Below are 23311 nucleotides of genomic sequence, written 5' to 3'. Positions count from 1 at the left end.
TCTTGTAACACCGTCTTTTGATTGAAGGGGCTGGACCATTGGGTATTTTGTGGTGCGTTATAAACTTGTCACATTATCCCATCCTCAAAATAAAAGCAACAGATTGTGGTCTTTCACAGTACTGGTTTGTCCATATCATTCATAGAAAACATTTTCCAAAAAGTTACGAAACGAAAGGAGTAATTTTGATGGTGAAGCGAACTGAACAAAACACGCTTGATTATAATGTGCTAAACGACAAGAGTACACTTCATTTTTAAGTCTGCTAGGGGTTTAAAATCAGTGATAGATCACTTATTAAGATGACTGCAAATCTCGTGTGTGTATATATAACCCAATTTTAACCTTTCTTTGATATCTGGATATTTTTATTTATAATGTATTTGTTATCTTGTTGATTCAGTGTCTTCTTATTGACGAACGCTGGTAGTGTGGAACCTGGTACAAATGCGTATTTGTTAAAGTTGTCCTACTTCATATAACAGCGGTAAAAGAAAAGTGAAAGGATATAAAAGTGTAAAAACAATTGTTTCAAAGTCTTTGGATTACTTTCACCTATTGAACAAGTACGTGTACATTTTTATGTTCTGTGTGGAATTCAATAGCTAGACCCTTTGGATATGTTCTCTGCAGGAATAAAAAGGCTACAAAAACTTTATAAACTTATGTAAGAATAAATGACATTTCTACCTGTTTACATTTTTCTCTCGTTCTTTCATCAAACCTTGTGTTTATACTTTTGTTTTGTCGGGTATGTATCATGACTCACCATACAAATAATCGGGAAAATAAATAAACATAATTAAGTTTAAGAATCCTGTTGAGCGCTATCTAATGATTTTAGGACATCAACAACCGATTTATAAACGTCAGGTTCAAATATAGGTAGTGAGCTAATTGACAGATATTCAGTAGTATATTGAATGGAAGCTTCTAAAGTTTGGCGAGAGATTTACATTTTTTTAGTCCAAGTATGTTGGTTTTCTGGTCCTCATCAAAGTGTAAATTTTTAAGGGCATTAAGTTCGAATAACCTATCTAGTTTCGATGATTGATTTCCGAAAATAATCAATGAATTACGTAAAACCATTTGGACGGAACGAAAACGCCATTATGGCGAGGTTACTGACTGGAATGAATTGTAGCACTGAAGTAAGAAATGATGGACCATGTTTAAATGAAGTGGCACATAGACATAAAGTGATGGAGTATGTTCTTATACGGCAAAACGGTTTGAGTTTATGAGCATTTATTCATGGGAAATGGGATATTTGGATTGCCATAACTTTTATGGAGGATTTGATACTATCCAGAAACCCAAGTTTAAATAGGAAGCCTTTGTGAAGAAACCACTGCTCAGCTTTTAAAATAAAAATTCAATTTACAAGGTAGTACCAGGAGAAGCAATATTATAGTGGTCTGGAATTGTCGTAGGCTGAAAAAAGCTCAGTTTGTTAAGCTGCTGAATCTTATATATTGTTATTTTAGAGACAGTGTTTTTTCCACTCTAGATATGTCCTTCGTATCTCTTATGCCTTCACTTGGGAACACCTCACCGCAGTAAGGAAAATAAGAACTTTCTTAGTATAAGGTATAAATACGCGGTTATAATATAACATCGTTTCGAAAAGAAAGATCAGAATCCTTCTCAATTCCTCAGTTGAACACTCATTAAATTTGAAGCTTAGTTTCACTCCACACTGCTCATCCCCCTTTATTATTTATTATTTTGGAAATATATACGTAGTTTTATCAAACATTAGATGTTACTATGTCTACTCAGGTGCATTTCGTTTCGTTGGTCTTCTCTGTCCTTGTGCTTATACAAAACGTTAATTTGGATTGACAGGGCAGAAAGTCGGAGTAACGATTCTTGACGGAAAATGGGCATTGATAAGCGCTTTATTTTGCACTAAAGTTATCGTTGTCAGTAGTAAAATAAAAACATAAATAAATTGTTCAACTGGTATCACGTGTGATCTTTTTTTCCTTTTGACCTTAATTGTTTTTTTACGTTCCCAAGATATCACCATCCAGACTTTTAGTGGTGCAAATATTTTTCTTTTTGATTGAAGGTCTTTCAGTCTTTCTCGTTTTTTTCTTATTCGATGGTTTCCATGGAGTCACTTTACTATGCGATTCACTTCACCTCATTTTATTCTGTGATGAACTATAAATCCTCTGTTCAGAGAGTTGAAGCACTAAAGGACTTCCATCCACGTCTACGGTAGTTGAGTACTTAGAAACAGTAGCAAAAAGAGCAGTCCGGGGCCTTCTGTCACTTAAAGCTAGTGTATCTAAATAGCTTCATATTAACTAATTGGTGTAGAATATAACTTCCGGCTATCTGAGAGTATGGTGATAAGGAAAAGCTGTTTAAACAGATTGACTTAAAGAGAGCAAGAACAAAGATTGGTGCAGAATAATATGAATTCATTTTATTCTGCACCAATCTTTGTTCTTGCTCTCTTTAAGATAATAAAGGGAACTATGCATGTGAGATTGACTTAAGTTTGTACAACGACTGCGAACACTAATAGCAAACGAATAGGAATGTTTAGTGTGGAAAATCATGACTTATTTAAGGGTCAGTGATCAATGAGGCATTTATCAAAGAAGACTAGTGTTTATATAATGTTTCAAGGAGTGTCATTTCAAATTGACAAACTTTCTGTTAAAAAGTACTGTGTTTATACATATATTTCATAAAGTTGTTTCGTCACTAACTTGTACAAGTAAAAATATACTGGAAAAACCATTATTGTTGTAATACTGTCGCCTCCAGCACCAGTTGCTGAGTTGATCGTTTAAGTATGCTTATGTTTATTTGGATAAGTTTAAAAACTACATATAACTAAATCTTTTGGAGAGTTGCTGCCAGTGTTGTTGGATCAATACACTAGATTTTCGTAAGTATAATATAGGTGAGTTGACCTTCGGTTATTTATGTGACTAATATTCAAGACTAGTGCCTCTACTTCTTATGGTTTAATTCATTTTATCCTTTGCTATCACCAATAATCTTGCTACTGTTTTAAGAGGCGCCGATGTGATCACATGAAGTAGGTGAACAATATCAAATCTCTGTTTTAGGTAATCGTCCAAAGGTGTATTCAAAGGGCTCTTTATTGTAATGAATGTTACCCATACATTAATCCCATTGTATACAAAATGACTACTGAATCTTCAGAACAAAATATTACCAATTTTATTCAACCAGTTTCAATTCCTGAACATATGACGATGGATATAACAAATGCTTTCTTTTCTGCTTGTCGAATCGGACTAAAACCTGGGGAACTATTACACCCTCGTTGGTTTGACTTGAAGTATTCCATGTCAGCTATCGAGATTATGGACCCTAAAATGGATGCTCTAGTTCAAGGAAACCGAAAAGTTCTGACTGTATGTGAGGCGTTATCTAGTGAGCAGTTACCTTTGGGGCCTTTTTCGTCACTTTACGAGCTTTTGGGTATCATAGATGAACTTTTAGCTGCTTGCGTCAATTGGCTGACGGGCGATTCTCTTGCGCAAAGTATATTTATTTGCATGTATATGCACTGCACTCAGTTAATTAGAGATAAATATCTTGCTGCATTTTGTGAGTTATTACGACGATCAATCTATCAGTTGCGTCATATAATAATCTGTGCGAATGTCTTTGACGAAGAGGATCATTACAAGTTCACACATGGTATGCCAGTTCATGAACCCTCAAATATTTTTGATGGTTACGGTGGCTTTCGTAATGACTGTCTGCATAAATTGTCAGTGTCAGAATTAATAGCTCATGTAAATGATTTGAATAGAAATCTTGAAAATGAATCTACCATGTTTGCGGATCGTGAGGAAAAACTACTTATGGGATTACACAGTCGTCTACAGTTTGTTCAAGTGTTGTTACTGTTCACAAATTCAATCTTTGAGTGTATAAATCCAACTCGAGTCTATTTTGAGCAAGATCTATTTGAAGGATATACGCATGCAGATCTCGATTTTTCTGAAAAAAATCCATCACCTAAACTGTATGAAGCTAAAAATAACACCGAATTTCTATGGGACTCCTTCATAGATATTTGTAGGAAAGTGTCCCAGCATTTAAGTAGTCTGAAATCACTGAGTGATATATTAGTAGAAACTTCAAACATTGGAAAAATGGCTGGTGAAGGAAAGTTTAGACCAAAGGACGCTGCATATGGTCTTCCAGGTTTTGAAGTTTTCTTGAATCAAACCAATGTACCTACATATATGCCCAAAGTGGTAAATATTCACGATCGTCACAAATCATTTGTTTATTTTTCAAGTCTCTTTACAAGACTCAATCATATTTTATGTACATACGAAAATTTTGCCTTATGGAATGTTTTACATCCTGAACCCCTACGCCTTCATAGTTTATGGACATTTATTCAGAAATCTGGTCAGATATCTTGTCCTTATGTCAAAGCTCTTTTGTTTCCTGACGACTCTAGCGAAGTAAATGAACCCATGTTAACTACTTGTGTTTTATCAAAGACAATTATATACATGTTTCACTCCACTCTTATGGGGCAAGGAGATGCTGTTGAGCTTCAACCTCCGTTTCTCTCTCCGGTGCATTTCCTAAATTCATGGCAGGAGTTAGAGCCTACTGCGTATCGCCCACTGATTAAAAATATCATTTATAATATTCCTGAACTGATGAGTTTTTTCACTACACTTTCAAATCATTTCGCCCATGTAAGTGCACATTTTAGTTTATATATATTTCTCAACATTCTATATATAAGACTGATTCTTAACCTGTTCCACTTATTGATTTTCGTAATATTCTGTACATGTTCCACACGAATTTAGCTTTTTTTCAAAACTTGGTTGTCTTTCAATAAAATTGCATGAACATAGTTGGATAGCAGCTGGATCCATAACTGAAGTTAAAGATATTTTTCATCCACTGGACAACCACTAAAATGCAGAAATCACTGGGTAACCGTTTAATTTTAGGTTGAAATGTAGTATTATAGACCGATGACCCTACACATGTACGGAGAATGGAATTTTGTGTTATGCGACAGTTACAATACATTTTAATCTATAAATAAGAATCCATCGGTCTACACTTCTGATTTTAGATAATTCGTGAGACAACACTGCGACCATCTAGCCCTTCCAGTGATTACTTTCATTCTTGAGATGTTCAAACTGTACCAGTGATTATTCCCAGCCAGCACTTTTGAAATGTACCTTAAACATGGTCAGTAATGCTGATATAACCAGTGTCTAGTTGATTAATTTGCGAATATTGGCTCAGTTTGAAGAGCCATACTTTTTATATTACAACTAGAAATCTTAATCAACATTGATTGGACAGAAACTAACCTTGCGACTCAAAGTCAACTGTGCAGATTACGAAGTACTGGTCCTGGATTATTTAACTACTATTTCTGATCTGTTTGTCTCGATTTGTCACAGTTTTCCCCAGTTTCAATCATAGTTGAGTAAATAACGATTATTCTCTATTAAACGTTGACTGAACGACAAGCAATTGGATAATTAATCCAAGTTAACTAATCCTGGAGGATTTTATTCACTGTTCTAACATTGTTGGATAAGAATTTGACACTAGTTTGTTTCATTCTGTTATCACGTTTATGGTGCTACTTCAGAAAATTTGAGAGTAGCCTCAAATATGTTACAGCATCTACACTATTGCCGCCTGACTATCTTGTGTAACTTTTTACACTACTACCTAATATCGCACAAGATTGTCAGTTTAATTACCAATTAATCTGTGTTTTAAACGACGTTATTTTTATTTTGTAACTGACATCAGCTAGACTGACTTACCTTATAATTTTCTATGGTTTTCGTTGTGATTAATTAGTGATTCTTAGTGAAATATTTTTGCCAAGATACTGAATCAATAAAATATTTTGATTAGTATACGATAACCATTTTGCTTGTTTCTCGTAAATACCTACTATCCAAACACCGAGCAATCAGGTCTATTCTAAGGGTTTATAAATATCTGTTATCAAGCAGATGTAAAGGGCGGTACGTATTGTCTACAACATAAACTAGATTAACTGGCGAATTAGAATTCCTACAAACAAATATCCAAATGGCTCTAACCATGCTAACTACTTTTATTTCATGTAACCCGAAGTTTACATTGGGTTACTATAAGTCAATCAACGTTCTGTTTATAGGTATCCAACATTTGCAAGGTTACAAATTTTTAGGAAATGTGGTTGATAATATATGTTGAAACTTACAGGTAAATCTTGATGTACTTTATTGTTTTGAGAAGATATCCATAAATCCCAATCTTAAGTTTATATTTTATCATTCTCTTTAATCTAATCTGTTATTATTTTAATTGTAATTAAAATGTTCTAGATTATTTCCTTTATACTATTTAAACTCGCGTTAATTTATCTCGGTTATTTATTTACGCTGTAGAAGTGACTTACATCAAGTTACAAAACGCCAGAAATACAGTTTTTCTACTCATCGGAACAGCAAAAATATATTTATTAACTTTCTACCCAACGCTTAATTTATTTGAAATTATCAAGTCGAACTTCGGCACTGATACATATTAATATAAGATTATTGTGTGTAGCAATGGTAGCATTGTCATTGAGTAAATAAATATTTCCGATTCCCAAACATCGCACAGGTTAAGACGTTTTTCATGCAGTTGGTTCCCTTTATGAATTTAAATAGAGCAAGAACAAATATTGGTGCAGAATAGTATGAATTCATATTATTTCGAGGTTCCTCGTCAGCTGCTTACAAACCAAAAATGTGATAGAATTTTTACATTGAGATAGTGTGAAACAATTGACATAAATGAGTGTAAATAACTGGATTACAATAATAACTATATATATATATATATATATATATATATATATATATATATGCTAGAACAGGTCAGAGGTTACGTAATAATAACTAAATAGAATTTGAAAAGTTAAGATAATTTAAGAGGATCAGGTGGTGGGAATGTGTGAACAATAATGTGGGTTAAGAGGGGAGGAGTATAAATATTTTAAAATAAATAAATGAATAAAATAACATAAATAACCAAAACACAAAAAAGGATTACCAGGGTAGTGATAAGTTTATTAAAGTCTCTTTTTGAATGCATAAGTCCGGTTTAAGTTTTTTGATCGCAATGGCTTCAGCGAAACGGAGGGTGGTCGTACTTCTTTGTCTGTTGATAATTTTGAAAGCGTGCGGAGTGTCGACGGTGTGCTCGGTGTCAAGTAAATGCCGAGCTATTGCGCTGTTGAAAGCCTTAGTCCTTCGCAGCCTCAAGTTTTTCATGAACATGTTCAGAAATGTGGACATGCACTCTTCTCTCAGTTCTCCCAATGTATGTGCTTTGGCACGTACATATGAATTGGTAAATGCAGTTGGAGCTCCAACTGCATTTACCAATTCACATCTCAATGTAAAAATTCTATCACATTTTTGGTTTGTAAGCAGCTGACGAGGAACCTCGAAATAATATGAATTCATACTATTCTGCACCAATATTTGTTCTTGCTTTATTTAATACGTTTTTGTTTTGAGCATTTTCTAGTCAAAGTTTTTAATCTTTGAATGTATATCTATTGTTTTAATCATATCTTATAGATCTCTTATATTTACTGTCGTAACCGTTCACGCCAGCGTTCCGCTCTTGGTTCATGGTTGGAAGATCTTCCAAATTTGCTTGACGAGTGTGCAAACGCCGAGTTTGTCATTGGTGTTGAACTTAGAAATAAACTGGCAAATAAAACAACTGAGTGTTTTGAGTCTGTAGGAAAATTTGAAGTTTTATCGACGCAAAAGGCTGTTGTACCTGTTCAAATCAATCTGTCTTGTTTTGTAACTTATGTGTATTATTACTTAGCATGGGATTATATTGTCTCTGGGTTTCAACTAGACTTGTATTCTCCAAGTGAATGGTTGTCTATTTACACTTTTATGATACACTTATTCCAGAATTTAGCTTCTTTGCTCAGGAGTTTATCGGAAAACTGCATCGTTTCAGGATCTGAAGGACAACCTACTTTAGAAAATGAATCCGCTGATAGTAAAGGTCTAAATAAACAAGTTGATAAGTGTGATTCTGTGAATGATGTTGAGAGGCTTGTCAATCGTCAAAGTAAAAAGAAGAAGAAACATCGAGAAAAATGCAATGTATCTGGTGTACATAATAAGGGCATTGAAATGTCGAATACCACGAATTTTAACAGCGTTGTTAAACCAATTTCACCTATGATACATGAAATAGGTTCGACTTTTGAGGTAAGACATTTTATCGTTAATCTACTTTAGTCACCTGTTTAGTTCTCAGGAGACTTTAGTGTTCAAACTGCTTTTGATTTGAACGTTTCACGTGTAAATTGTTTGATTCATTAATAGTAGTATTACAATACTTTTGAGATATACGATTCTAACTGACTATAACAACTTTAGTAAAGCGATCCATGCGTTCATACAGTAATTGAAGGAATGTTATTATCTGCATGTCATTCTTAATTGTGAAGTATCAAAGTAATGTGTGCTTAATATTTGCTGAATACCTTTGGAGTTAAATCATTGAATTAGTCATAAATTCGGTAAATATTCCTTAATGGTTGACCAAATTTTCTTTACATACTTAAATTAATTTAATTTTTGAGTATAGTTATACTTTCGCATTCATCTGACGTGGATTTTTAAACTAATATTTTTTTAATGATTTGTTTTTGAGTTAAATTTATTCGGTATGTTACTAATGTTCAAAAAAGTAACTTTTGTAATATTTGTGACGTCGGTTGTCTAGTTTAGTATCTGTTAGCTAATACACTTAGTTTTTTCCCTAAAAGTTAAAATGAATACTATCAATATAAGTGACCTCGATGACCACTATGAGTGTAGTAGTCAACAAGTGGATCCCTAATTATCATTTGAAAAATATATCAAAAATTATGAACCCATCCCGAAAACCTAACAGAAATTGACCTTGCATCAAGAATGTCTCATAGATCACAAATGGACCAGTGAACAGTTCATGATGAGCTGTTTTCTGAGGCAAATTAGTGATAGCTAAAGCACCGAATTTCGAACCATTAGGTTGTAGATCAGAACACCAGTCCATCTATTTTAATTAAGGCAGCCAATTTGTATCACTCATCTTCATTCAAGAAAGCGTGTATAATGACTTTTTAGTTCAAAAAGATCCCTTCAAAATCTTTTGATATTTTTGCCATTTATCCATCATCTGAAACCATCTTTGTTTTTCTTTTGTCATATTTGAAATACACGAAAGTCGTTAGACAAAGTTGTTTTTAGATAAAATCGCCATCAATTTGTACCTTTGTATACGTATTACAAGGCTTAATTCTGTGGGGAAATGTGTACAGTGAATAATTATGATTGCATAATAATAAGTATTATATTAGACCAGATAGCGTAAACATTGCGTAATTTGCATTACGTGAATAAGCACTTTTTAACGTATGCTTCCTTTTTCTTTTTCCGGTTTGTCTAATAGACTTTTTGGTAGTTATGATACCTATTGCAACTCCAGTGGCTATTTTGTAAATTTTCGGAATCAGTCTGTTACATTTGATGGGATGGTTGTGTAAACCGTAAGATCTTGATGAGTGATTACAACATATCCATTTTGTTTTCTGCGAGAAATCTGGTTGAAAAGTAAGCTTTTAATCAAGCTCTAGTAAATCAGTCCCTTTGTATACTTACAGCAAACGAATTTGAATATTCAGAATTTGAAATTATTTTCATATACAAACACAATTCTTTCATTTGCCGACTTTTGTATAAAAGCAAATAGATTCACGGTTTAATTGCTGTTATGACAACTAAAACTTCCGTTTGGCTTTGAATGTCCTGTCTCATTAGAAAGTGTTTTATTTCTTAGTTCTTAGTAAGGTAGAGTGATCCTTTAAATGGTAGTATTTTGTTTAATAAAGGCTTCTTTACTTATGTAAATCTAATGTTCTCTATTTTCATCCTAAATATTTTTCCAGGTTCACTTGCTCAATGTACATCAATACTTGAATACTGCAACCCTGTATGTTATACGTGCGCTTCAGAGAGATAGTGGGATAGAAATAAATGTGAATTGTCTAAGTCCGGATCCTAATTCTAACGGGCAACTACGTTTATTTATTAGTCGAAATTATCTGGAACCTTATGCCAGAAGGCTTGGAATTTTTCTCATTCCTCATAATTCACCTCTAGCTGAAATGGGAGGTGTTTCAGGGGCTTATGAAACATGGAGATCATTAGTAAGTAGTAGCATTATTGATGGTCGTTCAACAAGTGATCTTTATCTGATGGCAGCAAGAGCGTTTGATGAAGCTCAGAATTTAATTCAGAAAACTCTGTATTTGAAGTCAGTAGGTGAAGAAAAGTTACTTAAGTTTACACAGTCTCCTATTGTTCTACCCCTGTTCACTGAAAAGTTAGGGCCTCCTGACCAACTCATCGATCTTCAACAATTAGCGAGACGTAATTCCATTGCTTGCCGTGTACTTGGTGTATGTGAAGGTCGACGGCCAATTGTACATACAGCCAATCCGTCCACAATAAATCCTAAAATGTCTTTTTTATGTTCGTCTAGTCCAGTTAAATTGGACTACAATTTTTTAGAAAGCAAGTGTTATCCGCTTATTCGTCTAGCTAGTCAATCTAAAAAATGTTAATAATAGTTATGTTCACCTGTGAATATCTGTTTGGATGTTATGAATTTGTTTAAAGACTGGATGTTAAAATGATGTTTCTAATTAATTCTTTCTTTTAATGTAATATTTTTTAGCAGATGCATGTATTTTGTATACGGACTTTTTTTGGAACTTAGATCTTTTTCGTTCTTGTATAAATTAATCAAATATCCTCCTATCCTCCTGTATATCAGTGTCCTCGTACTTGTTGTAATATATGAATTCTAAGCAAATAATTATGTACATAAGTCGAAAAATAATGAACATATTTATTGGAGATATCATATTTATCTTTAAATTCATGATAGTTTAATGTATTAAATATTTTTTTTAGATAAATAAACTGCCTACAATTTTAAGTCACGTAAAGACGTCAAATAATAGACGAATTTCAATCAAGACACTAGTTCTAAATATAAGCTAAAAATTATAACCATCTTGTGGATTTTAGTTATCAAGATGAAATATTAGCACATATCGTTTTAAGTAAAAACAGTTGTTGATTTAAGTTGGTATGTAACTAGTGAATTAAGTATTAAAAGAATAGAATTTCTTGCCACTAGTCATTTTTAAAAAATTAATAATGGTAATATATGCTCTTTGGTGGTCTATGTTTATTGAACGTTAGTATTAAAATAACTTTCCAACGTGAACATTCATTTATCTTCGTTGCTCTTAGTTAATATATCAGAAATAGGATATGTGAAATCAAACAATCTACATAAAAATTTACAAAAAATTTTTTTACATTACATACCATAAAGATTGAAAGGAAAGGAAATTAGAACAGTAGAAAAAAGTGAATGAAACTAACGTATTGTCCACCATTTTCAAGCTTATTATCCAGCTTAAGGCATAATTAATGTTGTTCTTGAGCCGATTGGAGCACGACTTAAAGCATTTTTCGATGTTTGTCCACTGACAAGTTTTTCGCTATAATAAATGAAGAAAATAGATTTGTGTTACTGAATCATTAAGTTTTATTAATTGATTACTTTGAAGTCACAATTCAAAACTGAGCTACAATGTTATTGCCCTTCAAAATGTATATTGCGTAGGTTCTATAGTTTTGCTTCAAAATCAGTCATTAAAAACTTATTTGATTGGCGCTTAGCATCCAAGTTGTTTGGTATTGGATTCTTAGAGGACATTCTCATGTTGCTAGTATATAATCATGAATGCCTTCGAGGTATCACTCAAGTATGCTTGCATTAATACTGAGTTCATGCATAGGATACGAGGCCAATCGGTTGATGAAGTTAAATATCTTCGTTGACTTAGGTGGTTGGAACTTGTATGATGCTTGCTAGTGCAAGAGTAGGTTGGAGAAAACCTAGGGGCGGCCATGTAAGTACGTGGATAATACTTGATCGGGGTCTGCGCGAATATCGCGATCAATAGTTTAAAGTCACGGGTGATTTGTAATGGCGCATATGCACTTATTCTTTGTCTTCTTTAAGATCCAGAGTTTCTAAACTATTTTACACCGTTTATTCCAGAAACACATTTTTTCGCATCATGTCTTCTATGTTGAATGCTTCTTATCATCACTGACAATATTACTACTACTCTGCCATTTTGTGTGGCTTGGCAACTTAAACTAATATCGACCGTTGCTGCTACCTTGACGTGGTGGTTGGGCTTTCCCATCGTAATCAACCGATCGAGCTATACTGGATGGAACAATCGTTGCTTGAGGCCCTACTATGCCAGACAGGTCGGTTGAAAAGCGGTAAGACTAAAAGGAGCAGTTCCAATGTCTTGGGGCGAAGTCGTACTGCTAACTGTACAGAGGTATAATGGCAGTAAGATGTTTCCTTCAGGCAACCAGCATAACAGCGATGCTGCTTCCCCACAAGGAAGGGTGGTGTTAGAAAAGGTCGACCCTAAAAATACACACCTCGCCTTATCCCACGGAGTTCCGTCTCCGGCAGTAAGGTCCCAACAAGTGCGGGGCTAACACGAAAATTACCCACAAATAGGTCGTATGTGACCGGCCTCAAGCAGGTGTCACTTGGGAACTCAGGTCACTAAGAACTCCTCTAACCCGATTTCCTTTTCAGGTACCTCTAGAACAACAACATCCTCATAACTCTAACAGCAATCAAGATTACTGTATTCATAATCAATCTCCCTTTTCAATTCCTATTATTCCTCCTACATCAACTTTCAACTCCCTCCTTATATGTCACCATGGCCAACGATTATAGTGCACGAAACACTGTCCCAGGTCTACTGAACGCTCGCTCCGAACTACACTTTGGAGCCTTCAAAGTACACACTATGTTGAATCAGCCAGCTGGCCTCCTTGGCTAAAACCCTAGAATCTCGTACCATTGATGTATGTTGTGTCTCCGAAACACACATACAAGATCCTAGCATGGTCATACAGCTGAGCTCACCTCGGCAAAACGGAGAGCTGATGAGATGCACCCTTCGTGTATCTGGCGACCCGATGGCCAGTTCTCGTGAACTGGCAAGTGTAGGCATAGTACCAAGTACGAGGGCAGAACAAGTACTATTGGAATGGATCCCTGTTAACAGTTGACTATGTGCTGTTCGGCTAAACGGCTCCGTAAAAACTCGGAAGCAGAGGGACGCACGTCGTTGCCCGTTCGTCGTTTCTGCCTACGCTCATACTGACTGCAGCCCAGTGAAGTGAAAGATGAATTTTACAGTAAGCTTTCTGAACTTCAAGAAGCTAGACTCAGATATACTGCTCGTAGCAGGTAACTTTAATGCTCATGTAGGTAGCTTAAACCAAGCAGGAAGACATTTACGTGAATATTTTAGTATTCCTGCTCACCGAACAGATAATGGTGAACGTCTGCTGCAACTGTGCTCAAACAATCGTTTATCTTTAGCAAGCACTAATTTTAAGCATGAGAGGCATCGCCTAACATGACGACCCCCTGCACCAGAGTAAAATGGACTCGAATAGACCATATTGCCATCAGTCATCGTTGGAGGGGCTCGATAGGAGACTGCCGATCGTTATGGACTGCATGCTTATACTCTGATCATGTTCTAATACGAGCACGCATTTGCCTGCACCTGACTGGATGCAGAAAAACCACACTAAGAAGATCCATTGAAGTTGAACTAAGTGGTGAGAAAGCCGAAACTAGATTCCAGGAACAACTGGCGTCACACTTAGGTAGTTCTGAGAACCCAGATGTTGCTTGGAAAAATATACAAACAGCAGAGACATTTATTGATCATTTGAATTGAGGGGTTACGAAAAACCAATGGATTTCTTCTAAGTTTATTGCACTAATGGATTCTCGTAAAGTCATCCCATCAGACTGTGAACACGATGGAGAACGAAAACAAATCAGATCTAGGTCAACCAAAAGTCTAAGGAGCAACCGTGAGCAGTGGTGCGCAACGAAAGCAAATGAAATGAAAAAGGCAATGTCTGTTGGTAACACAAGACAGTTTTTCAGACTAATAAAAGAAAATGTAATTATGTAGTCAAGTGTAAGTAAGACTATCTCGGGAAAAGACGACACTTATCTGCCCTCAGTCCAGACGTATGGAATGGTGGGCGGAAAATTTTAAGGAGCAGTTCAGGTGGCCTTCAGCTACTCTACAACTACCTATCATTCCCAAACACCCAAAATGGAGCATTGAAGTAGGTCCTCCGACTCTAGCTGAAGTTTAAAAGGCTATAGTTAATCTGAAACGAGGAAGAGCATCTGGTCCAAATGGATTGGCTTCAGAGGTCTTTAAGGAAGGTGATCCAATTTTATAGATTAGGTTGACTAATATTTTAGCTAAGATCTGGGAGTTAGACGTTATCCCATCTAACTGGTCACAATCACTTATCGTCCCAATATATAAGAAAGGGTCAAAATCATCCTGTGACAACCACAGAGGGATTAGTTTAACTAATATAATATCTAAAATACTAGCTTCGATAACTATCGGGCGGCTAACAAAGTCTCGTGAACCGCAAATACGAGAACATCGGTTTGGCCTCAGACCTGGTCGTGGCTGCATCGACCACATATTCACTACTCGTCAGATTTTCGAACACAGGCATGCTTATCGGCGTCTGACAGTAGTGGTCTTTCTTGCCTTAAAAGGAGTATTTGACTCTGTAGACCGAGAGGTGCTGTGGCAGTGTTTATCGCTGAAAGGTGGATGTCAGAGGTAAATAAACCTTGTGAAATCTCTTTACCCGAACACTACTAGTCGGGTCAGGGCTTAAGGCGAACTGTCGTTTGCTTTTGCAACGTTAAGTGGTGTCCGTCTAGGCTGTCCACTATCTCTATTTTTGTTCAACTTCATCATAGACCTACTGATGGAAATAACGCTCTCATCGACTGAATTTCCAGGCATTGATCTACCGGGAGATACACTTATCGGCTTAGAATACACAGATAATATAATCCTGTTTGGTGAAGACGCTGATATAATGCAGAGTCTTTTGGTAGCACTAAGCAACAATGCCAGAATGTTCGGGATGCGCTTCTCCCCTTCTAAATGCAAGTTGTTGCTCCAGGACTGGCCTGCGTCAATACCTGAACTAAGGATAGGGAGTGAAGTAATCGAACGTGTCGACAACTTCGCTTAGCCTGGAAGTCTGATGGGCGGCTGTCTGACGAAACCTCTGCACGGATTCAGAAAGTTCGTTTGGCTTTTGCCAACTTCCGTCACCTATGGCGAAGTTGACATCCGTCTCATTAAAAAAACGAGTATACGGCGCAGAAGTTCGTTCTGTTTTAATTTACGGCAGCGATTGCTGAGATCACTGGTTTTGACTTTCTGGCTAAGGAACTGACGACGTTGTTTACAAAGGTTTGTGAGCTAGATAGTGTACAAACGTCATGGAATGAGTCGTTAGTTGTCCTTATCTTTAAAAAGGGTACACGTCCTTCCTGGACAGATAGAAGTAGTCTAGAAGTTCGTGTATCTGGGTAGCTGCATAAGTGCTGGAGGGGGTGTGAGTGATGAGATCAATGCACGTATAGTGAAAGCCAGAGCGGCTTATGCCATTCTGGGTCACCTTTGGCGCCTTCGTGATGTTAGTCTGGCTGTAAAAGGTCGGATCTACAACGCGTCAGTGAGAGCAGTTTTGCTCGATGCTTGTGAAACCTGGCCTCCGAGTGGAGGACGTTAGAAGACTCACTGTGTTCGATCATTGCTGTCTCCGAAGGATTGTTGACATCCAGTGGCAACACCATGTCAGTAATGCAGAGGTTCGGCATCGTGTTTTCGGGCACAGAGATGATAATGCAATCGATGTTACCATCTTGAAACACCGACTTCGGTGGCTTGGACATGCTCTACGAATGTCGTCCCAGAGAATTCCACGTCGTGCATTATTTGTCGACTCTGGGGCTGGTTGGAAAAAGCGGAGAGGTGGTCAGTGCATGACATGGTGTCGTGGCATGAAAGAAAGCTGCAAAGGACTGGCTTCTGTCGGTCCTTCACTACTCCCTGGCTGGGGTCCTAAAGATGATGCAACACAGTGGCTAGAGACGTTGTCAGATATGGCTTAAAATAAAGTCAGTGGCGATCCTGCTGTAACCTCCTTTTGCTTTCTTCATGGTTGTATCTTCATTAACTGAAAGATTTCTTCTGATTGTACCTTTCCGTTTCCCTATTATTATTATTATTATTATTATTATTATTATTATTATTATTATTATTATTATTATTGCACTACCGTACATTAATCTGTCCGTTATTGTTCTTTTTTTCCTTTAAGCTCCTTACCCTTTTTCTCTTCCCATTCTCATTGTTTTGTGTGGCGCATATATATTTGGTGTCCTCTTGTACCAATATTTATATGTTCAAATAAATAAATTGAGTCGAAGATACTCGTAAGCTACTAGCATTTGATCACAGATGCCTTAGAAATATTACTGGGATCACTGGGTAAGTAATAGTGAGGTTAGACGCAGGGTATTAGGGAATGATTGTAAATTAGTTGGTGAGGTTGTGAATATTCATCAACTGAAATGGTCCGGTCACGTGTTACGTATGCCTGAACACTGATTATCACGACGCGCAATGCTAACCGGTGTTGGGAATGGTTGGAAGAAAGTTATGGGTGGTTAAACCAACATGTGGCATCAGTCTTTCAAATCACTAACTCGTGGCGTGAGCCATGTTAGTAGACTCAGACTACTTGGTTGAAGTCCGCGCGACTATTGTAACCAATGTTTGGAGATTCTTGGTGTCATAGCTCAGAATCGATCACAATGGTATAGGTGTAAACAATCTTTGTTTTCCCTTAAACCCTGAGATTAAAATCGCTGTATACCTTTCTTTCTACGAACTAGTTCTTTCTCCTTGTGTCATGTCTGTAAATGAAATGATTTTTTACTATCATTGAAGTAACTGCTACGAATGTGGTGTTCGTTTTGTTGTGCTTACGAGGTGTGGCATCTTGGTCCGATGCATATATGTGCCTGGTCTTACGTTGTAACTGGTTGACTGACTTAAACTAATGCACATATGTGTCAGGTTCCACGCGGCTTATAATTGACTGATGGAAATATTTGGAATTATACAGTGAAATGTATTATTCAGTTAGTATAAATTTACATAGAAGCTAACATAGAAATACCCATAAAATGCCCATCAAGTAGTGAAAATCTATCTACCGAATATAATAAAATAAACAATTATTGACTACGTCCATATACTTCAGTGTGGAAGAGCAGAAGTAACAAAATTATTGTTTATTATAGATCATGATAACTTCACTACGATAGAGAGCTATTATTCTTGGTAATTATTATAATTGAGTATAGTTACGTTCATGGTACCTATCTTAGATTCGAAGTGTAGTTAATGCAAGGAAGAGGTAAGTGGATTTCACGAGTGATAACACTCTTTTATTGACAGAGTATTCGTTTTGTAGGCTATTGTAATGCATGGTAGTTTTGTTTCTAGTAACAAAAAAAAGTTTGTGCATTCATTTGAATTTTAGTTTTGTTCATGAACCTATTCTGACCATTCTAATATCGTGGCATAAATACTTATACTTTTATTGCACATGGTGTCGGAGTAATTTTTTGAAAAAAACTGAAGGTGAATGTCAATAAAATTGTTTATGACTATATTCGACAGCTGTGTTACACTATAAAATATAATTCAATAAACTTACTCTCCATCTGTCACTCGTTGGTCAACAGTGGTTACAGCTACTGTAGATGGACTAGCTGCTTTATACTGCAAAACAGAAAAAAAATGTGATTGTTTTCATGACAGATTATAATATAAAAACAAGATATATTTAGAGATCGTCATTTAATCTACGTAACGTTTCGCAAAATATTTGAAATCAGAATTTGGATATGATTGACACTCAGATTTCGCAGTAGTAACATTTTCCGTGAAACAGTCACTAAGAAAGTTTACTCAGAGATCACCGTTTTCTTAGTCAATTTTTAAATAAATACAGTCATAAGTTTTCGAGATATGATCAGCATTAACCAGAGGAATAATGCGATGAAACATCTGAATCAATCACAGAACACAAGATCCTCACGGATGTGAAATATAAGTTATGGTTAAAAACACAAAGTCTCATGACCGAGTGGGGGATCTTACTTGAAATATGTTTTTTTATGGATGCTAATTTTTTGTTAACTATGTCATACTTACTTCTTGGAATTCTGATGAACTAACGTCAGATTAATTTTACAAGTTACGTTCCCACAAAAATGGACTTAAAAAAATTGAACAATTGTATTACATTTAAAATTTATAAGCTAATGAACTTTTCGTCTTAATTATTTAGCCTAGTGAATATTCGTGGACACTAGATTCCATCATCTTAGTGAATTTGATGTTATCAGATATACTGTTGACGTTTTTAAAAAGTTTTATAATGACAAAAGTGTCATCTACCTACCTAGACCAGGAGATAAGATCTGTTGACTACAAATGACCTTTTCTGGACTGTTTGATTGGAAGAAAACGTAATGATCGTTTAAAAATGATAATATTCCGAAAACCAACATATTCTGCGAGACATCTACATCACCCGTCAGCACATTCTCATTCCAGTAAAGTGACACTGACCAAGAATTTGATAAACAGAGTTCAAAAACTCATCACTAAACCAGATGACAAAGAAACTGAAATGAATTTAGTCGTGTCCACTTTGGTGATAGAGGCAAAATTCGACTCACACTTCCGCGTCGTGCTTCCTGGATAGTGAGACGAATGTCTCATGAACCAACGTGAGCGGTAACCCGGGTGGTGGAGATCGGGCTAATCACCCACTCAACCTATACCCACAACCTGATTACGAAAACTACAAAGAATCATTGCACAATTATTAATGGTCCAAAAAAATTCACAAAAACTAAAACTTGGTTTATGGAATGTCCGGGGTTGCTCTCAAGAGGGTAAGCTCCAACTGATTGCAGAACAAATTATCGAACGTAAGTACCACATAGCAGTGATTACGGAAACTAGGATGGTCTTCAAAACCATCAAAATTGATAAAAACACCACTTTCCTCAACTCTAATCCTGACATAAATGACTACCGGAACACTGGTGTCGGCTTCATCATTAATAACCAGTCAATGATTACTGCCACCAACTTTAAGGAGATAGATGGTAGAATAGCTACCATTAAAACACATAGCAAAATCACTAACCAGACTATCGACCTCATTGGTTGTTATGCCCCAACTGAGTCTTCTAATGATGATATCAGTAAAGAAAACTTCTATCTTAAACTGGACAGCACAATTAAGAAACTTAAACTAAATAAACTTCCCATAATCATACTAGGTGACTTCAACTGTAGGCTAGGCCTGGACCTTCACGCTTACTACCCTAGTATCATAGGGAAAGCTATCAAGCTTGAACCAGAAACATCAACAAATGGCATGAGACTAATAAACTTATGCGAAACATTAAGTCTGCGAGTAATGATTACCTTCATTACTAAACCAGCTCATAAGACTTCCACCTGGGTGCACCCCAAGACCCAAACGGAACATATGATAGACCTAGTGTTAATAGAAAATAATTCTAAGTTAATGGTCTGTGACATACACAACAGTCGATCTATGGAGGCTAACTCTGATCACTACATGGTCACAGCCATACTTAAGCTAAAGTACTTAAATAAACACTAATAAGAGACCCAGACGAAGACAACGTAAGGCGATACACGCCTAGACGTCGGGTTATCCAAGTATATTAGATAACTTACTTTAAAATGAATATAGTCTAAGTCAGATAGGAAGAGCAATCATACAAGCAGCTAACAAAGCTGCAATCCCACATAAGTCGGCCACTAAAAGATGGCAACACAGCATAAGTGATCTCTTAAAGCAAGAGATAAAACATAGAAAACAGCTAAGATTAGCTTGGCTAAACAACCCCACAGCCCTTAATAAAAACCTCTATACTCAAGCCAGTAAGATTGTAAACAATAAGATTAAGTTAGCAAAAGACCAATATATTAAAGATAGAATAGATGAGATGAACTCTTACTTCAAGAAACATGACTTACACTTAGCATATAAAATGCTGGATGATATATTGGCTACTATTCGAAACCAATCCTATAGAACTAAAAGAACAAACCAAGTTAAAGATAGTGATCTTCAACATCACTATCAGAACCTATTTAGTGCTAAGTCGAAACTAAACACTACTCATCCATCCATAGGGATTACCCATGATCCTGAACTTACTCTAGAAGAAATAAAAGAAGGCTTAAAAAACATGAAAAACCAAACTACTCCTGGTAATAATGGCATCACTACTGAAATGATAAAGCATGGGGGAAGCAAACTCACTAAATATAATGAATAAAATGTGGAAAAATCCGTGCACAATGCCAGACCACTGGCTAGATGCAGACGTGATAAGCATATACAAAAACAAAGGATCAAGATCAGACCCTAATAACTATAGAAGTATGTTCCTGCTAGACACAATAGGAAAACTATTTGCAGGCATAGTCTGCAATAGACTGGTACAACTAACTGATAGATACCTCCCCATTACTCAATTTGGATTTAGGAAAGACTTAGCAACAACCCATGCCATAACGACATTAAGACACATCATTCAAACTACTTTAGATACAAACCGTACTATAGTTCTAACTTTCGTGGATTTAACTAAGGCCTTTGACACTATACCTAAACAATTAATCCTAGACACACTAAATAAATTATGCCCCTCAAAAAATATAAACTACTGCATAGCTAAACTGATAGATAAACCTAAGGGCTATCTAAGAAACACAAAACTAAACTTTACAATGCACAGGGGGGTTAGACAGGGTAGTAAAGAAGGTCCAGCCATCTTCAACCTAGTCTTTCAAAGTATTTTAAAACATACAATAGATAAAACCTTAAAAAGAATCACCCTAAAAGATCAGCATAATAGGAATTGGACAATTAAACACTTAGAATATGCTGATGACTTATGTCTCATCACCAATACCACGGAAGAGGCTACCAAAGCCTTAAACCATTTACAAAAATACTTAACTAACATTGGTATGGAGATATCAATCTCCAAAACCAAAGTCATGATTATAAATAAAAAGGACAACATAGCAGCTGTCAAAATAGACAATAAGGAGATAGAGGAAGTAGAAACCTTCCACTATCTTGGCTCCACCATAAATAACAAAGGAACCCCCGACAGCGCTATAGCTCATAACATAGAAAAGGCTAAATCTGCAGTAATCAAAATTAGACCAATACTTAAATGTAAAGAACTCAGCCTTGGTACTAAAATCAAACTGGTGGATTCTTCAATAATCCCCATTCTCACATATGGACTAGAATCCATAGTACTAAGGAAACAAGACTGGACTAGAATAGAAACGGTTCTAAATACAATACGGCGAATGATCTTAGGCATAAACGATAGAAAACGACTTAATGTACAACAACTTAAACTAAAAGTAAACTTACCCAATTTAGCTAATAAAATCATGCAAAATAGATTAAACTTATGGTATACGGCACATAAAAGACCAAATAACCTAATGGTGAGGTCTTTAAATAGTGAATTCGATAACCCATGCAATAATAGGAAGGCATACTAAAAACTGGCTAAGACAACTACACCAAGAGATTGAAGAAATGGGTGAACGACTACCTGAGGACTGGATATTACAGCCCAATAAGGTTAAAATCAACGCATATCAGGAATACTTCCCCAAAATAATAGGTAAACGTCAACTAGACTATAAATGCCAAAATAATGACTGCGATAGAATGTTCGCAACAGTCAAAGATATGAATAGACATTATAGAAATGATCATCAAAATAAATCCAGTAGAGTTTTACCTTACAAATGTCCCCTAAATGACTGTAATAAAACGTACAAAACTTTGGGCTGGCTTAATAAACACATTCAGTCGTGTCACCCACATCACAAATCACCAGTAAAAGAAACTAAAATCAAAATGACTAAAAATAATTCCATAAATAATGTAAATAGATGTCCATACCCTGGCTGTACTAAAAGTCTCCCAACTAAGAAAGGTATAATCAATCACTGCTATGTAGTACATAGATGGTCAGCAATCACCGGACAGGAAGTAAAACCAAAAACAATCTTAGGGATTTTTATAAATAGAATAATTAAGACAGAAAACCAAAACGATAAGGTGGCAGATAAACTGAAAGAAATAGTTAACACAGCAGCGGTTCTATATCATAAAGGGACTCTAGAAGAATCTTAAATCTTCAATTTTGAGGAGTAGTCTTCCGAACCAACAATACTCTAAGATCGGAACTGGTAAGAATCAAAGATTCAACACAAAAGAAGGAACAATAATATTGTGCATATGAGATTAAATGTATAATTGTAATGCTATATATGTAGATGAGACATCACGACAACTGAATGTGAGGGTGAAGGGACACAAACCTTGTTTGAAGCACATTCCTCAGTCCTCAGATGGTATAAAAAAAGTTGAAAACAAGTCAGCGATAGCATTAAACTCAATGGAGTTGCGTCATACAATTGATTCCGATGACTCAAGAATACTGTAAAAAGGTCTGACACTTCAGATCCGCTTACAAATGCATGCAGTTTGTTATATTAACATACTTTTTTTTACACACTAAATGTATCAAACGGACTGCACCAAATTCTTACTTTCAACATTGTTACCACAAGTATAAGGTTAACCAGAGAACCATAGTACCTATTCATATTCGTTAATTTTGATGTTTGATTATATTGCCTTGAATAAGGTTGGACCATATTGCCGAGCGACACGTTGGTTTTACGTTAAATTCAATCACTGGTATTTTAGAAATACATTTTTCTTTCATGTCTTACATTTATTCGGTACCTAACTACTATAAAACTATTCATTCAAATGTAGACGAAGGTTCTTAAATGTAAATGCGATTAGTTCCAACTTCAGGTAAAATAATCATTCAATTCTGTCGCATCACCAGTACATTTTTTACTTATGACACTTTAAGGATAGTTTTTGCCACGGACTGGTAAACAATTCATGGCAAAGGTATACTGAATAACTACTTCATTATAATCTAAGACTTGTTTGTATTCAAATCCCATCCCACACGAGACTCATTGTTTAAAGACTGCTGAATAACATTTTCAATTTGGGATGGAGCA

The 23311-nt window shown here is 35.8% G+C and overlaps 4 protein-coding genes across 4 annotated transcripts in view; 3 read left to right on the top strand and 1 right to left on the bottom strand.

Annotated features, from left to right (window-relative positions):
- Positions 1-403: 403 nt before the first annotated feature.
- On the top strand, positions 404-11074 carry NAA35 (N-alpha-acetyltransferase 35 NatC auxiliary subunit). The gene is made up of 5 exons (XM_051209340.1): positions 404-566; positions 606-667; positions 3093-4718; positions 7626-8282; positions 10010-11074. Exons 3-5 carry the CDS (start codon positions 3171-3173, stop codon positions 10685-10687), a joined length of 2883 nt encoding a protein of 960 aa, XP_051074792.1. The 5' UTR covers positions 404-566; positions 606-667; positions 3093-3170; the 3' UTR covers positions 10688-11074.
- MS3_00001837 (uncharacterized protein) overlaps positions 10963-23311 on the bottom strand; it is a 25321-nt gene continuing 12972 nt past the window's right edge. Inside the window, exons 4-5 of the mRNA XM_012939713.3 lie at positions 17829-17893; positions 10963-11638 (exon numbers count right to left, since the gene is read on the bottom strand). Of these exons, the coding sequence (XP_012795167.2) occupies positions 11554-11638; positions 17829-17893 (150 nt within the window). The 3' untranslated portion in view covers positions 10963-11553. The remainder of the gene's footprint in view (positions 11639-17828; positions 17894-23311) is intronic.
- On the top strand, positions 20960-21757 carry MS3_00001839 (uncharacterized protein; the record flags this gene model as incomplete). The annotated part of the gene is made up of 1 exon (XM_035733637.1): positions 20960-21757. One exon carries the CDS (start codon positions 20960-20962, stop codon positions 21755-21757), a length of 798 nt encoding a protein of 265 aa, XP_035587759.1.
- On the top strand, positions 21795-22400 carry MS3_00001838 (uncharacterized protein; the record flags this gene model as incomplete). Its single annotated transcript, XM_035733636.1, has 1 exon — positions 21795-22400. The coding sequence occupies one exon, from the start codon at positions 21795-21797 to the stop codon at positions 22398-22400; it is 606 nt and encodes a 201-aa protein (XP_035587758.1).

The sequence above is a fragment of the Schistosoma haematobium genome, chromosome 1, assembly GCF_000699445.3.
Source record: "Schistosoma haematobium chromosome 1, whole genome shotgun sequence".
Classification (NCBI taxonomy): domain Eukaryota; kingdom Metazoa; phylum Platyhelminthes; class Trematoda; order Strigeidida; family Schistosomatidae; genus Schistosoma; species Schistosoma haematobium.
Note: the sequence above shows the minus strand (reverse complement) of the source record. Positions and strands in the feature narration are given on the sequence as shown.